The sequence below is a fragment of the Oncorhynchus masou genome, chromosome 7 (genome assembly GCF_036934945.1).
Source record: "Oncorhynchus masou masou isolate Uvic2021 chromosome 7, UVic_Omas_1.1, whole genome shotgun sequence".
NCBI lineage: Eukaryota > Metazoa > Chordata > Actinopteri > Salmoniformes > Salmonidae > Oncorhynchus > Oncorhynchus masou.
Genome location: NC_088218.1, coordinates 8,666,084 through 8,685,006, shown reverse-complemented (window position 1 = coordinate 8,685,006; position 18,923 = coordinate 8,666,084). Strand labels below are relative to the sequence as shown.

At 41.2% G+C, this 18,923-nt stretch overlaps 1 protein-coding gene and 1 pseudogene across 1 annotated transcript; both read left to right on the top strand.

Moving 5' to 3' along the window:
• Positions 1-4,540: 4,540 nt before the first annotated feature.
• On the top strand, positions 4,541-5,357 carry LOC135542945 (gamma-crystallin S-1-like; the record flags this gene model as incomplete). The annotated part of the gene is made up of 2 exons (XM_064970074.1): positions 4,541-4,786; positions 5,091-5,357. Coding segments are annotated over 2 exons (513 nt in total), but the record flags the coding sequence as incomplete, so codon positions are not given.
• Positions 5,358-9,510: 4,153 nt separating this feature from the next.
• On the top strand, positions 9,511-10,521 carry LOC135542992 (gamma-crystallin S-1-like; annotated as a pseudogene).
• The last annotated feature ends 8,402 nt before the right edge of the window (positions 10,522-18,923 follow it).

Sequence of the window (18,923 nt, the reverse complement as noted above, 5' to 3'; positions counted from 1 at the left end):
GATGCGCTACGCGCTTCAGCAGTCAGCGGTCCCGTTCTGTGAGCTACCACTTTCTGGCTGAGCCATTGTTGCTCCCAGATGTTTCCACTTCACAATAACAGCACTTACAGTTGACTACAGCAGCTCTAGCAGGGCAGAAATTTGACAAACTGACTTGTTGGAAAGGTGGCATCCTATGACAGTGCCACATTGAAAGTCACTGAGCTCTTCAGTAAGGCTCCTGTCAATGTTTGTCTATGGAGATTGCATGGCTGTGTGCTCGATTTTATACGCCTGTCGGCAACGGGTGTGGCTGAAATAGCTGATTCCACTAATTTGAAGGGGTGTCCACATATTTCTGTATATATATAGTGTATGTATAGCTTTTTTAAAGAAGGATTTAAACCTGCGATCTTCAAGCCCTGTACACTACTTGGTCTGCTGCGCCACCATGATCCTAATGTTTCTATTGGATTTCCCTGTACCTCAATCCTTAAATTATGATCCATAATATGTCTTAGTAGATAGGTACACCTATGTACAACCCACCGCAATCTGCCAACCAATAATAAAACATAATTTCATCATGTATGTGTATATGTATGCATGTGTTTATGGATATATATATATATTTACCAAAATAATATGGGGGATTGGAAATGATGCAGACAATTACATTGGAAGCAACATTCTTTCTGCAATATTAAGTTGATCCACCTCTTAATAAAAAAATTATAATAAAATAAAAAAAATCTGAAATCAAGTTTGTAGGGAAAGTAAAAGTCAAACATCCCAACCTTACAGTATATAAAGACATAGAATAGGAAATAGAGGATACTTACTTTCTAGATGTAGTTATCCTCTCTTTACAAAGATAAAGACCCCAGCCTTGAAGTCAGAGTAAAGCTGTGCACAGGTTAGTCATTCCACACTCATTACACTCAATAATATATCTATGGTTTACATGCCCCCTCCCTGCATACGCAGAACTTGAAACAAATGTAACAAGTGCCATTTAATGACATGTATTCAAATCATTTGACAATTTGTGTTTACAGGCAGTAGGACCTGCCATCATTCACTATGAACTGGACTGTTTGTTTACAGGCAGTAGGACCTGCCATCATTCACTTTGAAATGGACTGTTTGTTTACAGGCAGTAGGACCTGCCATCATTCACTTTGAAATGGACTGTTTGTTTACAGGCAGTAGGACCTGTCATCAGTTGCACAGCACAACTTTAGATCATTAGAAAGCATTTGCCAAAAGCCACAAAATACACCTGAATGGATTTCTGCAAATATGTAAACACCACAGGAGTCCTCTTACATTTAGGAACTTTACAGTCCTATTGATCAAACAACTATGAAAATGTAGGCTCTCTCTCCCCCAGTTATGCACATCAACAACAACGTCAACAACTAATGCTAGTCAGAGCAAGATTGACAAAAATCTAACAAAGGAACATTAGATAAACCCTCTCAAACTTTTTCAGATAGTTGGCAGTCAAAATTCCACTGATAAACGATGGGGAATTGTAGCTTCCTTGTCCTTCTGCTGCTTGCCTGCCAATCCATCCCAACCAAGCACCCAAGCAAACTAGCTCAAATTGGATAGCTACTTCCAAACACAAATGACCAGTTTACTTGCCGTAGCAGAGCTGGTTAGGCTGTTTACATGTTATCTAGCGCGTTCTTGACTAACTATTATTATTTTTTGGCCCCTACGTTTACTGACACCAGTCATATTCAGCAGGTGTTGCACGTTTGTAAATTCATCAATTATTCTGCGCTCTGACACACTCAGACGAGAGTGCTCTGAAATCGGAGTAGATAGCCAGAGGGAATTTGCGAACGTAAGATCTATGCTAACTGTATAACAGTCGTTAAAGTTCTTGCTTGCTAACCAAATGACTCCTGCATTTCTAGCTGTGTATAGCCACTGAAAAACGATGAGTGGAAATAGACAGTCACTCACCCACTGCTCCAATGACATGTCATCCTCCTAGCAGCTAGCTAGCTAAAGTTGGGCTCTGTGTTTTTAGCTTGTAACATAAATAGATACGCTAGCATATTAGCAACGTTATGACTGATTTATGATCATTTCCCTTGCTAGTTTAATTGTATTGACATTCCCAGCCTTAGTTACATTCGTCCACTTTTGTCCAGAATATTGAGTCATTGAAACTGAAACGGTGCATCCCGAATGGAGGCAGCAAACAATGTACCAGGCCAGCTGTGATTTACAACCTGATGGTAATAATTTTTAGACTCCCAAGAATTGTATTGGTGAATTATATTAATCATTCATTGAACTGCATCCATCTATTCTGCCAACAATGCCTTAGTGTACATCATGGAACATATATAACCTATTTTTTAAACCTCTTGCTGCCTGTAGATGATAATCTGTTGAAACTAGGCTGTGAATATACACTGCTCAAAAAAATAAAGGGAACACTAAAATAACACATCCTAGATGTGAATGAATGAAATATTCTTATTAAATACTTTTTCCTTTACATAGTTGAATGTGTTGACAACAAAATGACACACCTATTATCAATGGAAATCAAATTTATCAACCCATGGAGGTCTGGATTTGGAGTCACACTCAAAATTAAAGTGGAAAACCACACTACAGGCTGATCCAACTTTGATGTAATGTCCTTAAAACAAGTCAAAATGAGGCTCAGTAGTGTGTGTGGCCTCCACGTGCCTGTATGACCTCCCTACAACGCCTGGGCATGCTCCTGATGAGGTGGCGGATGGTCTCTTGAGGGATCTCCTCCCAGACCTGGACTAAAGCATCCACCAACTCCTGGACAGTCTGTGGTGCAACGTGGCGTTGGTGGATGGAGCGAGACATGATGTCCCAGATGTGCTCAATTGGATTCAGGTCTGGGGAACGGGCGGGCCGGTCCATAGCATCAATGCCTTCCTCTTGCAGGAACTGCTGACACACTCCAGCCACATGAGGTCTAGCTTTGCTGACAGACACAGCAAACCTTCTTGCCACAGCTCACATTGATGTGCCATCCTGGATGAGCTGCACTACCTGAGCCACTTCTGCATCAGTGGGGATTAAGAAGTGAGTATAAGCAATGCCCACTGAAGAAAAGTGGGTATAGGGTTTATACCTGTGTGTATCCTCCACTACCACCACTGGCGCTTTGTGTTTTACAAAGATGACACTCCTACATCAGTGTGATGGTATTACGGTTGTGGTCCTTTCAGAATCACCAACCTGTCACACACTGAAGGCCTGTAGCGGTTTAATGTGCTGACTGAATGGAAGCTGATAATTAGGAGTTTAATGTGCTGACTGAATGGAAGCTGATAATTAGGAGTTTAATGTGCTGACTGAATGGAAGCTGATAATTAGGAGTTTAATGTGCTGACTGAATGGAAGTTGATAATTAGGAATTTTATGTGTTGACTGAATGGAAGCTGATAATTAGGAGTTTAATGTGCTGACTGAATGGAAGTTGATAATTAGGAAGTTTAATGTGCTGACTGAATGGAAGCTGATAATTAGGAGTTTAATGTGCTGATTGAATGGAAGCTGATAATTAGGAGTTTAATGTGCTGACCGAATGGAAGTGACTGAATGGACCAGACCTCTTGTCCTGTTGTGGAGACTAGACCTGTTGTAGGTTCTTTGACAAATGAAAAAGGATGGGCTCTGACCCAAAACATTTGATATCAAATCAATGTCCTCTAGTGCCCTTGTTTTGGTCAGCATGGTGTACGGTATAAAGTGCATTTGGGATGGTTTGCACTTTCCATTTGTCTTTGTTTGTAGATTGGGGCATCAGTGCTTCTGAACAATGTGATGAGTCTGGATTTAAAATTACTGATTGAATTATATCCAATTCAAACAGTGCTAAGTAACCATATGCTTGATTTTATTGTCCTGGCTGCATATAAAGATAATATTGGTGGAGCTTGGTGGTTTAATGTATCACGCCTGGCCTACTGATAATTAACCATGGAAAAGGTAAGCAGAGTTATTGATAAAATAATCACAAAGTTATTCATAAAGTTATCACAAAGTTATTGATAAGGCTATCAGATGAAGTTATTGATAAAGTTATCACAAAGGTATTGATAAAGCTATCACATTAAGTTATTGATAAAATAATCACAAAGTTATTCACAAGGCTATCACATGAAGTTATTGATCATGTTATCACAAAGGTATTGATAAGGCTATCACATGAAGTTATTGATTAAGCTATCACATGAAGTTATTGATTAAGCGATCACATGAAGTTATTGACAAGGCTATCACATTAAATTATTGCTAAAGTTACCACATTCAGTTATTGATAAAGCTGTCACAAAGGTATCAAAGTTATCATAAAGTATAACTCTACAGTAAGTTATATACAAACTGCACATGTCATTGAAGTTGCAGAGAAACTCATAATATGTATTATACAACGGGTGGGTCTAATCCTGAATGCTGATTGGTTAAAACCGCATTCCAGCTGGTGTCTATTCCACAAGTTACAACAGCCTTCTCAGGAATGATCACTTAATTATATGATGTTTGGTGTCAAATCACCTTCTACGAGGACCGGAACTACCAGGGACTGTACTATGAGTGTGACAGTGACTCCAGTGACCTGCACACCTTCCTCAGCCGCTGTAACTCAGTCAGGGTGGAGGGGAGATTCTGGGTGGTGTACGAGAGGCCCAACTACATGGGCTTCCAGTACGTGCTGACCCCTGGAGAGTACACTGACTACCAGCGCTGGATGGGATTTAATAACACCGTCAAGTCCTGTCGCATCATTAAGAATGTGAGTAGAGTGGATGGATGGACAATATGAGACTTTTTGAAAGAGTTCATATGGAATAGAGAAGTTTAACCAACCTGTAATCATTATACCCAGGTTAGCACCACACTTACAGAGCTTGTTCCTAACAACCTTACCCCCTGCTGTAAATATATTGTACATGTCTGATTGTGCAGCAGTTATTTTTCAGCCATAAAGGGGCAGGTCAAGATATCATTTTTTTTTTATTTAGATGGTCATATCTTCCCTAAAAAAAACGCATGCTTTAACATTTCGTTCTTGTTGTGATTCTGTTTCCTGACTCCAGGTGGGCAACTCGTGGAGAATGAAGCTGTGGGAGAAACCTAACTTTGAGGGCCAGAGCATGGAGGTGGCAGACAACATGCCCTCCTTCCAGGAGCGCTGGCACAGCCGCGAGGTGAACTCCTGCAAGGTGTTCGAAGGTGCCTGGGTTTTCTTTGAGCATCCCAACTACAGGGGGCGCCAGTACCTGCTGGAGAGGGGAGAGAACAGACGCCACACCGAGTGGAGGGGCATGCAGGCCAACGTGGGCTCCATCCGCTGTGTCAAATAGTACGGCACATCACCACCAATGGTTGAGGATGTGCATCATTGTGTGTGTAAGAAGTACAAATAAAGTTGTGTTGAAAATCTAAAAAAACTTCTTCACAATATGAGCACAATATTCAGGCTTGAGTGATAGATATGGGCTGAATCTCATTCCTTTATTTTGGTCCTGACCATAGATTTTCGTGGCAGTTGTAGTCCGAATTCAAAACCTGGGCTGCATGAGGTAACACTTTACTTAACGGCGAAAGGTGTAATGCTTTGTGATGCAGTTTGAATGCATAGTAAGATGTGTCATAAGCACATTATGACACCCGTGTGGCTTCATATAACAATCCTGTCAAAATAACCTGCTATTATCAGCTCAAAATCTCATGCGGAGAAACAACATTTACATGCTACTTAAAAGCATTGGTTGTTGGTTGTCACCCAGAAGGGTTAAAGACATTTTTTAAAGTTTTAACCAAAACAATGGTCAGAGGTTACCAAGCATTACAGTTGAGCTAGGTCCCTGTTCCAGGATCATGGGTCTGTAGATGCACCACCACTAAAGAAAGAATATGTAAATACAGGGCCTTCGGAAAGTATTCAGACCCCTTGACTTTTTACAGTCTATGTTACAGTCTTATTCTAAAATTGATTTGAATTTTTTTTTTCAATCTACACACATAATGACATGGCGAAAACAGTTATTTTTTTGTTTACATTTTTGCAGATGTACCTTTTTCCATAAGTATTCAGACCCTTTGCTATGAGACTCGAAATTGAGCTCAGGTGCATCCTGTTTCCATTGATCATCCTTGAGATGTTTCTACAACTGTGTTATGGGTCTCGTCCCATATGTTTATTAGAGATTTTACCTCGCCCTTTTGTTTGGGTACATCCCTGTGTTTTGTATACGTGTTTGTTTTGGGCTTCGTCCCCGTACCTTTCATGGCAGGTTGTATTTTTGGGTGGAGTATTAAAACCCTGATTACGTATTCCTGCGCCTGTCTCCAATCATTTATACAACGTGACAATAAAGCTGAAATGTAACAAAATGTGGAAAAGGTCTAGGGTTCTGAATACTCCCCCCAAAAGTAGACTTACATTTATTTATTTTATAAAGAATTTCATTGCTGATTGAAATAGCTGACATTGCCCAAATGTCCAATTCATTCTGATATCTACAGCTGCCCTCTCAACACCACAAAATATACTGTACATTATACATACGTAGTCTCCTGTTTTCATGTCAGGCATGAAACCATGGAGTGAATTTTTATTATTAATATATATATATACACACACATAGTCCCAGTCAAAAGTTTGGACACGTACTAATTTCAGGGTTTTTCTTTATTTTTACTTTTTTCTACATTGTAGAATAATTGTGAAGACATCAAAACTATGAAATAACACATGGAATCATATAGAAACCAAAAAAATGTCAAACAAATTAAAATATATTTTATATTTAAGATTCTTCAAAGTAGCCACCCTTTGTCTTGATGACAGCTTTGCACACGCTTGGCATTCTCTCAACCAGCTTCATGAGGTAGTTACCTGGAATGCATTTCAATTAAAAGGTGTGCCTTGCCAAAAGTTAATTTGTGGAATTTCTTTCCTTCTTAATGCATTTGAGCCAATCAGTTGTGTTGTGACAAGGTAGGGGGTGTATCCTGAAGATAGCCCTATTTGGTAAAAGACCAAGTCCATATTTTGGAAAGAACAGATCAAATAAGCAAAGAGAAACTACAGTCCATCACTACTTTAAGACATGAAGGTCTGTCAATATGGAACATTTCAAGAATTTTCAAAGGTTCTTCAAGTACAGTCGCAAAAACCATCAAGCACTATGATAAAACTGGATCTCATGAGGACCGCCACAGGAAAGGAAGACCAAGAGTTACCTCTGCTGCAGAGGATAAGTTCATTAGAGTTATCAGCCTCAGAAATTGCAGCCCAAATAAATGTGTCACAGAGTTCAAGTAACAGACACATCTCAACATCAACTGTTCAGAGGAGACTGTGTGTATCAGGCCTTCATGGTCGAATTGCTGTAAAGAAACCACAACTAAAGGACACCGATAATAAGAAGAGACTTGCTTGGGCCAAGAAACATGAGCAATGGACATTAGATCGGTGGAAATCTTGATTTTTGGTTCCAAACACCGTGTCTTTGTGAGACGCAGTGTAGGTGAACAGATGATCTCCACATTTGTGATTCCCACCGTGAAGCATGGAGGAGGAGGTATGATGGTGTGGGGGTGCTTTGCTGGTGACACTGTGTGATTTATTTAGAATTCAAGGCATACTTAACCAGCATGGCTACCACAGCATTCTGCAGTGATATGCAATCCCATCTGGTTTGGGCTTAGTGGGACTATCATTTGGGACATTGACCCAACACACCTCCTGGCTGTGTAAGGGCTAGAGAGAGAGAGAGATGGAGTGCTGCATCAGATGACCTGGCCTCCACAATTACCTGACCTCATCCCAATTGAGATGGTTTGGGATGAGTTGGACCCCAGAGTAAAGGAAAAGCAGCCAACAAGTGTTCAGTATATGTGGGAACTCCTTCAAGTCTTTTGGAAAAGCATTCCTGGTGAAGCTGGATGAGGGAATGTCAAGAGTGTGTAAAGCTGTCTTCAAGGCAAAGGGTGGCTACTTTGACGAGTCTAAAATCTAAAATATTTATTTAACGCTTTTTTGGTTACTACATGATTCCTCATGTGTTATTTTATAGTTTTAATGTCTTCACTATTATTCTACAATGTAGAAAATAATAAAAATAAAGAAAAACCCTTGAATGAGCAGGTGTGTCCAAACTAATGACTGGTGCTATATATATATATAGGGTCCTGTGTGGCTCAGTCGGTAGAGCATGGCGCTTGCAACGCCAAGCGTCGTGGGTTCGATTCCTGCTGGGGCCACCCATATGTAAAAGTAGTGGCCCCAACCCGACTTGTAAGTCGCTTTGGACAAAAGCGTCTGCTAAATGGGATATATTATATATATATAAAAACATTTATGGAGTGAATTTCACAACACACAATCCTACGGTTTTACCTCACCGACCTAAAGACGTGCAGAAATAAAACTGCAATTTGTGGTTGTATAAGTCAATAGAAACATAAGGTGATGCACTTTTATACCTATCTAGGATTTGTAATGCAGGAAAGGGTCCGGAATGGGCCTATAACTGTTTCCCTGTGCTATAGTTCTGCAGAGGAACTCATCTGGAATCTCCACCCGGCACAGCCAGAAGAGGACTGGCCACCCCTCAGAGCCTGGTTCCTCTCAAGGTTTCTTCCTAGGTTTTGGCCTTTCTAGGGAGTTTTTCCTAGCCACCGTGCTTCTACATCTGCATTGCTTGCTGTTTGGGGTTTTAGGCTGTGTTTCTGTACAGCACTTTGAGATATCAGCTGATGTACGAAGGGCTATATAAATACATTTCATTTGATGATCTGTAGAAAGACTGTATGCTGGTAGTTGGTCAGAGTGCACCTACCGATTCAACAGAAAGGTAAAGCATGTTGGTATATGCTTTATAACTTGTCATAAGCATGTACTGGATATGAGCTGTTATAATGTATTTGACAAGGCTTATAAAATGTTATGTTTCTCTATGTATCAACATTTTACCTGACTCAAAATGACTGGTATTTGGTGAGGGTCATAATGAGATGATTATTAAGGGATCATACATGCTCAGACAAGTCTTACAATGCATTATAACTAAATCATAAGGCATTATAGCAGCTGGCTTTAGGTAAAGTGTTACAGACAGGAATTAGCAAACTAGACCTATCAGAGACTACAGTGTATTCAGACTAATGGCTTTGTTCTAGGAACTGCTGCTCACCGCTGGCATCAATTTGATTGGATAAATTAAAAAGGTTCTGGAATCAGGCGCCGTGGGATCAAAAGGTCAGCGTCGACACAACAGATCATTAAACTTGGCATGAAGCCGTGGTGTTTTAAAACAAACACAGCATCAGCTGTTGTGCCCTAGTTAATAGTGGTGAGCATTTGAATGACAATGAATCCACTGGCCATGCATTTCCATGTCATACCTCTATAAAACTCCCCCAGGGCAGTGTCCTTGCATTACCGTATATGTCTAGAGGGATATTTTTGATTGTGTGTAGAATAGTATTAAAAAGAATAATCCAAACATGGACCGCATGCAGGGGAAGGTACTGTAGGTGGCTGTGTGTGTGTGTGTGTGTGTGTGTGTGTGTGTGTGTGTGTGTGTGTGTGTGTGTTTGTGCACCTTCCTCTTTTTTTAAAGTAACAGTTTTTAAAAAGACAACAATCCTTTGTGCAGATCTTCTTCTACGAGGAGCGGAACTTCCAGGGCCTCCACTATGAGTGCAGCAGCGACTGCCCCGAACTGAGCTCTCATTTCAGCCACTGCAACTCCATCAGGGTGGAGAGTGGTGCCTGGGTGGTCTATGAGAAGCCCAACTACATGGGCTCTCAGTACATCCTGACCAGGGAGAGTACCCCGACTACCAGCGCTGGATGGGCTACAACGACACTATCAGGTCCTGCCGGATTATCAAACATGTAAGTCAAGCCACTGTGAGATGATTTGTGCGTGGTAGTGGTACATGTTCATTACTCATTCAGGGATCTACACAGACATGCATGCACACACGCAAACACGCATCCGTGTACGCATGCAAACACACACACACACACACACACACACACACACACACACACACACACACAGGACCAAATGTAAATATTATAGTGCATCCATTTCCATTCTAACACCACAGTGGTGTTTTGATCTGTTGAAACCTGATGTTGGTGTCCCATATGAGGACACTAATAACCCAGGTATAATGACACAGCTGATCAGATGAACTGTTTGAAGTTTGGAACTGTGCTCCACTGTGTTGTAGACCACTGGCATGCACAGGATCCGCGTGTATGAGCGCCCTGACTTTGCCGGTCAGATGATTGAGTTCAGTGAGGACAGCCCCAACCTGTCTGAGCGTTTCCTCCACCCTGAGGTGCACTCTGCCAATGTGCTGGACGGCGCCTGGGTCTTCTACGAGCACCCCAACTACAGGGGGCGCCAGCACCTGCTGGAGAGGGGCGAGTACAGACGCCACACCGAGTGGGGGGGCATGCAGGCCAACGTGGGCTCCCTACGCCACGTCCAGGAGTTTTAGACCATCCGTGCCATACAGATGTAGGATCTTAATTTGAGCCAGGTTGCTACAGCAGGAAAATGATCCTGCAGCAACAGGAAATGTTCATTATTATGTGGATTATAATTTTTGTAAGGGAAAATCAATTGGAAATTACAAACTTCAGAAGCCTTTTTTAAAACTCAAATACACTACATGTTTTTAATTTCCTGCAACAGGGTGATCAAATAAAGACATTGTTATGCTCAACAGCCAATCAGAAGACATCTGACTTTTTACTTCCTCTCTTTTCCTCTCTACTTCCTTTTCTCTTGATATGTCTTGATTGCATGTGGGGCTCTGTGGGGCCATCAATGGTACTGGTCCATATAGATGGTACCATATAGCACACTGTAGATGGTACCATATAACACACTGTAGATGGATGGTACCATATAACACACTGTAGATGGATGGTACCATATAGCACACTGTAGATGGATGTTACCATATAACACACTGTAGATGGATGTTACCATATAACACACTGTAGATGGATGGTACCATATAGCACACTGTAGATGGTACCATTAAACACACTGTAGATGGATGGTACCATATAGCACACTGTAGATGGATGGTACCATATAGCACACTGTAGATGGATGGTACCATATAACACACTGTAGATGGATGGTACCATATAACACACTGTAGATGGATGGTACCATATAACACACTGCAGATGGATGGTACCATATAGCACACTGTAGATGGATGGTACCATATAACACACTGTAGATGGATGGTACCATATAGCACACTGTAGATGGATGGTACCATATAGCACACTGTAGATGGATGGTACCATATAGCACACTGTAGATGGATGGTACCATATAGCACACTGTAGATGGATGGTACCATATAGCACACTGTAGATGGATGGTACCATATAGCACACTGTAGATGGATGGTACCATATAGCACACTGTAGATGGATGGTACCATATAACACACTGTAGATGGATGGTACCATATAACACACTGTAGATGGATGGTACCATATAACACACTGTAGATGGATGGTACCATATAACACACTGTAGATGGATGGTACCATATAACACACTGTAGATGGATGGTACCATATAGCACACTGTAGATGGTACCATATAGCACACTGTAGATGGATGGTACCATATAGCACACTGTAGATGGATGGTACCATATAGCACACTGTAGATGGATGGTACCATATAGCACACTGTAGATGGATGGTACCATATAGCACACTGTAGATGGATGGTACCATATAACACACTGTAGATGGATGGTACCATATAACACACTGTAGATGGATGGTACCATATAACACACTGTAGATGGATGGTACCATATAACACACTGTAGATGGATGGTACCATATAACACACTGTAGATGGATGGTACCATATAGCACACTGTAGATGGATGGTACCATATAGCACAATGTAGATGGTACCATATAACACACTGTAGATGGATGGTACCATATAACACACTGTAGATGGATGGTACCATATAACACACTGTAGATGGATGGTACCATATAGCACACTGTAGATGGTACCATATAGCACAATGTAGATGGTACCATATAACACACTGTAGATGGATGGTACCATATAACACACTGTAGATGGATGGTACCATATAGCACACTGTAGATGGTACCATATAACACACTGTAGATGGATGGTACCATATAGCACACTGTAGATGGATGGTACCATGTAACACACTGTAGATGGATGGTACCATGTAACACACTGTAGATGGATGGTACCATGTAACACACTGTAGATGGATGGTACCATGTAACACACTGTAGATGGATGGTACCATGTAACACACTGTAGATGGATGGTACCATGTAACACACTGTAGATGGATGGTACCATGTAACACACTGTAGATGGATGGTACCATGTAACACACTGTAGATGGATGGTACCATATAGCACACTGTAGATGGATGGTACCATATAACACACTGTAGATGGTACCATATAGCACACTGTAGATGGTACCATATAGCACACTGTAGATGGATGGTACCATATAGCACACTGTAGATGGATGGTACCATATAGCACACTGTAGATGGATGGTACCATATAGCACACTGTAGATGGATGGTACCATATAACACACTGTAGATGGATGGTACCATATAACACACTGCAGATGGATGGTACCATATAACACACTGCAGATGGATGGTACCATATACACACTGTAGATGGATGGTACCATATAGCACACTGTAGATGGATGGTACCATATAGCACACTGTAGATGGATGGTACCATATAACACACTGTAGATGGATGGTACCATATAACACACTGTAGATGGATGGTACCATATAGCAAACTGTAGATGGATGGTACCATATAGCACACTGTAGATGGATGGTACCATATAACACACTGTAGATGGATGGTACCATATAACACACTGTAGATGGATGGTACCATATAGCAAACTGTAGATGGATGGTACCATATAGCACACTGTAGATGGATGGTACCATGTAACACATAGATGGATGGTACCATGTAACACACTGTAGATGGATGGTACCATGTAACACACTGTAGATGGATGGTACCATGTAACACACTGTAGATGGATGGTACCATGTAACACACTGTAGATGGATGGTACCATGTAACACACTGTAGATGGATGGTACCATGTAACACACTGTAGATGGATGGTACCATGTAACACACTGTAGATGGATGGTACCATATAGCACACTGTAGATGGATGGTACCATATAACACACTGTAGATGGTACCATATAGCACACTGTAGATGGATGGTACCATATAGCACACTGTAGATGGATGGTACCATATAACACACTGTAGATGGATGGTACCATATAACACACTGTAGATGGATGGTACCATATAACACACTGTAGATGGATGGTACCATATAACACACTGTAGATGGATGGTACCATATAACACACTGCAGATGGATGGTACCATATAACACACTGCAGATGGATGGTACCATATAGCACACTGTAGATGGATGGTACCATATAGCACACTGTAGATGGATGGTACCATATAACACACTGTAGATGGATGGTACCATATAACACACTGTAGATGGATGGTACCATATAGCAAACTGTAGATGGATGGTACCATATAGCACACTGTAGATAGATGGTACCATATAACACCCTGTAGATGGTACCATATAGCACACTGTAGACGGATGGTACCATATAGCACACTGTAGATGGATGGTACCATATAGCACACTGTAGATGGATGGTACCATATAGCACACTGTAGATGGATGGTACCATATAGCACACTGTAGATGGATGGTACCATATAGCACACTGTAGATGGATGGTACCATATAGCACACTGTAGATGGATGGTACCATATAACACACTGTAGATGGATGGTACCATATAACACACTGTAGATGGATGGTACCATATAACACACTGTAGATGGATGGTAGATGGATGGTACCATGTAACACACTGTAGATGGATGGTACCATATAGCACACTGTAGATGGATGGTACCATATAGCACACTGTAGATGGATGGTACCATATAACACACTGTAGATGGATGGTACCATATAACACACTGTAGATGGATGGTACCATATAACACACTGTAGATGGATGGTACCATGTAACACACTGTAGATGGATGGTACCATGTAACACACTGTAGATGGATGGTACCATATAGCACACTGTAGATGGTACCATATAGCACAATGTAGATGGTACCATATAACACACTGTAGATGGATGGTACCATATAACACACTGTAGATGGATGGTACCATATAACACACTGTAGATGGATGGTACCATATAACACTGTAGATGGATGGTACCATATAGCACACTGTAGATGGTACCATATAGCACAATGTAGATGGTACCATATAGCACAATGTAGATGGTACCATATAACACACTGTAGATGGATGGTACCATATAACACACTGTAGATGGATGGTACCATATAGCACACTGTAGATGGTACCATATAACACACTGTAGATGGATGGTACCATATAGCACACTGTAGATGGATGGTACCATGTAACACACTGTAGATGGTACCATGTAACACACTGTAGATGGATGGTACCATGTAACACACTGTAGATGGATGGTACCATGTAACACACTGTAGATGGATGGTACCATATAGCACACTGTAGATGGATGGTACCATATAGCACACTGTAGATGGATGGTACCATATAACACACTGTAGATGGATGGTACCATATAGCACACTGTAGATAGATGGTACCATATAACACACTGTAGATGGTACCATATAGCACACTGTAGACGGATGGTACCATATAGCACACTGTAGACGGATGGTACCATATAGCACACTGTAGATGGATGGTACCATATAGCACACTGTAGATGGATGGTACCATATAGCACACTGTAGATGGATGGTACCATATAGCACACTGTAGATGGATGGTACCATATAACACACTGTAGATGGATGGTACCATATAACACACTGTAGATGGATGGTACCATATAACACACTGTAGATGGATGGTACCATATAGCACACTGTAGATGGATGGTGCCATATAGCACACTGTAGATGGATGGTACCATATAGCACACTGTAGATGGTACCATATAACACACTGTAGATGGATGGTACCATATAACACACTGTAGATGGATGGTACCATATAGCACACTGTAGATGGTACCATATAGCACACTGTAGATGGTACCATATAGCACACTGTAGATGGTACCATATAACACACTGTAGATGGTACCATAACACACTGTAGATGATGGCACCATATAACACACTGTAGATGGATGGTACCATATAGCACACTGTAGATGGATGGTACCATATAACACACTGTAGATGGATGGTACCATATAGCACACTGTAGATGGTACCATATAGCACACTGTAGATGGATGGTACCATATAACACACTGTAGATGGTACCATATAACACACTGTAGATGGTACCATATAGCACACTGTAGAGGGTACCAAAAAACACACTGTAGATGGATGGTACCATATAACACACTGTAGATGGATGGTACCATATAACACACTGTAGATGGATGGTACCATATAACACACTGTAGATGGATGGTACCATATAACACACTGTAGATGGATGGTACCATATAACACACTGTAGATGGATGGTACCATATAACACACTGTAGATGGTACCATATAGCACACTGTAGATGGTACCATATAACACAGTGTAGATGGATGGTACCATACAACACATGGTAGATGGTTGGTACCATATAACACACTGTAGATGGTACCATATAACACACTTTAGATGGTACCATATAGCACACTGTAGATGGATGGTACCATATAACACACTGTAGATGGATGGTACCATATAGCACACTGTAGATGGTACCATATAGCACACTGTAGATGGATGGTACCATATAACACACTGTAGATGGATGGTACCATATAGCACACTGTAGATGGTACCATATAGCACACTGTAGATGGTACCATATAACACACGGTAGATGGTACCATATAGCACACTGTAGATGGTACCATATAGCACACTGTAGATAGATGGTACCGTATAGCACACTGTAGATAGATGGTACCGTATAGCACACTGTAGATAGATGGTACCGTATAGCACACTGTAGATAGATGGTACCGTATAGCACACTGTAGATAGATGGTACCGTATAGCACACTGTAGATAGATGGTACCGTATAGCACACTCTAGATAGATGGTACCATATAGCACACTGTAGATAGATGGTACCATATAGCACACTGTAGATAGATGGTACCATATAGCACACTGTAGATGGTACCATATAGCACACTGTAGATGGTACCATATAGCACACTGTAGATGGTACCATATAGCACACTGTAGATGGATGGTACCATATAACACACTGTAGATGGATGGTACCATATAACACACTGTAGATGGTACCATATAGCACACTGTAGATGGATGGTACCATATAACACACTGTAGATGGATGGTACCATATAACACACTGTAGATGGATGGTACCATATAACACACTGTAGATGGATGGTACCATATAACACACTGTAGATGGTTGGTACCATATAGCACACTGTAGATGGATGGTACCATATAGCACACTGTAGATGGATGGTACCATATAGCACACTGTAGATGGATGGTACCGTATAGCACACTGTAGATGGATGGTACCGTATAGCACACTGTAGATAGATGGTACCGTATAGCACACTGTAGATAGATGGTACCGTATAGCACACTGTAGATAGATGGTACCGTATAGCACACTGTAGATAGATGGTACCGTATAGCACACTGTAGATAGATGGTACCGTATAGCACACTGTAGATAGATGGTACCGTATAGCACACTGTAGATAGATGGTACCGTATAGCACACTGTAGATAGATGGTACCGTATAGCACACTGTAGATAGATGGTACCGTATAGCACACTGTAGATAGATGGTACCGTATAGCACACTGTAGATAGATGGTACCGTATAGCACACTGTAGATAGATGGTACCGTATAGCACACTGTAGATGGATGGTACCGTATAGCACACTGTAGATAGATGGTACCGTATAGCACACTGTAGATAGATGGTACCGTATAGCACACTGTAGATAGATGGTACCGTATAGCACACTGTAGATAGATGGTACCGTATAACACACTGTAGATAGATGGTACCATATAGCACACTGTAGATAGATGGTACCATATAGCACACTGTAGATAGATGGTACCATATAGCACACTGTAGATGGTACCATATAGCACACTGTAGATAGATGGTACCATATAGCACACTGTAGATGGTACCATATAGCACACTGTAGATGGTACCATATAGCACACTGTAGATGGTACCATATAGCACACTGTAGATGGATGGTACCATATAACACACTGTAGATGGATGGTACCATATAGCACACTGTAGATGGATGGTACCATATAACACACTGTAGATGGATGGTACCATATAGCACACTGTAGATGGATGGTACCATATAGCACACTGTAGATAGATGGTACCGTATAACACACTGTAGATGGATGGTACCATATAGCACACTGTAGATGGATGGTACCATATAGCACACTGTAGATGGATGGTACCGTATAGCACACTGTAGATAGATGGTACCGTATAGCACACTGTAGATAGATGGTACCGTATAACACACTGTAGATAGATGGTACCGTATAGCACACTGTAGATAGATGGTACCATATAGCACACTGTAGATAGATGGTACCATATAGCACAATGTAGATAGATGGTACCATATAGCACACTGTAGATGGATGGTACCATATAACACACTGTAGATAGATGGTACCATATAGCACACTGTAGATGGTACCATATAGCACACTGTAGATAGATGGTACCATATAGCACACTGTAGATGGTACCATATAGCACACTGTAGGTGGATGGTACCATATAACACACTGTAGATGGATGGTACCATATAGCACACTGTAGATGGATGGTACCATATAGCACACTGTAGATGGATGGTACCATATAGCACACTGTAGATGGATGGTACCATATAGCACACTGTAGATGGATGGTACCATATAGCACACTGTAGATGGATGGTACCGTATAGCACACTGTAGATGGATGGTACCGTATAGCACACTGTAGATGGATGGAACCATATAGCACACTGTAGATGGATGGTACCATATAGCACACTGTAGATAGATGGTACCGTATAGCACACTGTAGATGGTACCATATAGCACACTGTAGATAGATGGTACCATATAGCACACTGTAGATAGATGGTACCATATAGCACACTGTAGATAGATGGTACCATATAGCACACTGTAGATAGATGGTACCATATAGCACACTGTAGATGGATGGTACCATATAGCACACTGTAGATAGATGGTACCATATAACACACTGTAGATGGTTGGTACCATATAACACACTGTAGATGGTACCATATAACACACTGTAGATGGATGGTACCATATAGCACACTGTAGATGGTGCCATATAACACACTGTAGATGGTACCATATAGCACACTGTAGATGGTACCATATAGCACACTGTAGATAGATGGTACCATATAGCACACTGTAGATGGTACCATATAACACACTGTAGATGGTACCATATAACACACTGTAGATGGTACCATATAACACACTGTAGATGGTACCATATAGCACACTGTAGATGGATGGTACCATATAACACACTGTAGATGGTACCATATAGCACACTGTAGATGGTACCATATAGCACACTGTAGATCGTACCATATAGCACACTGTAGA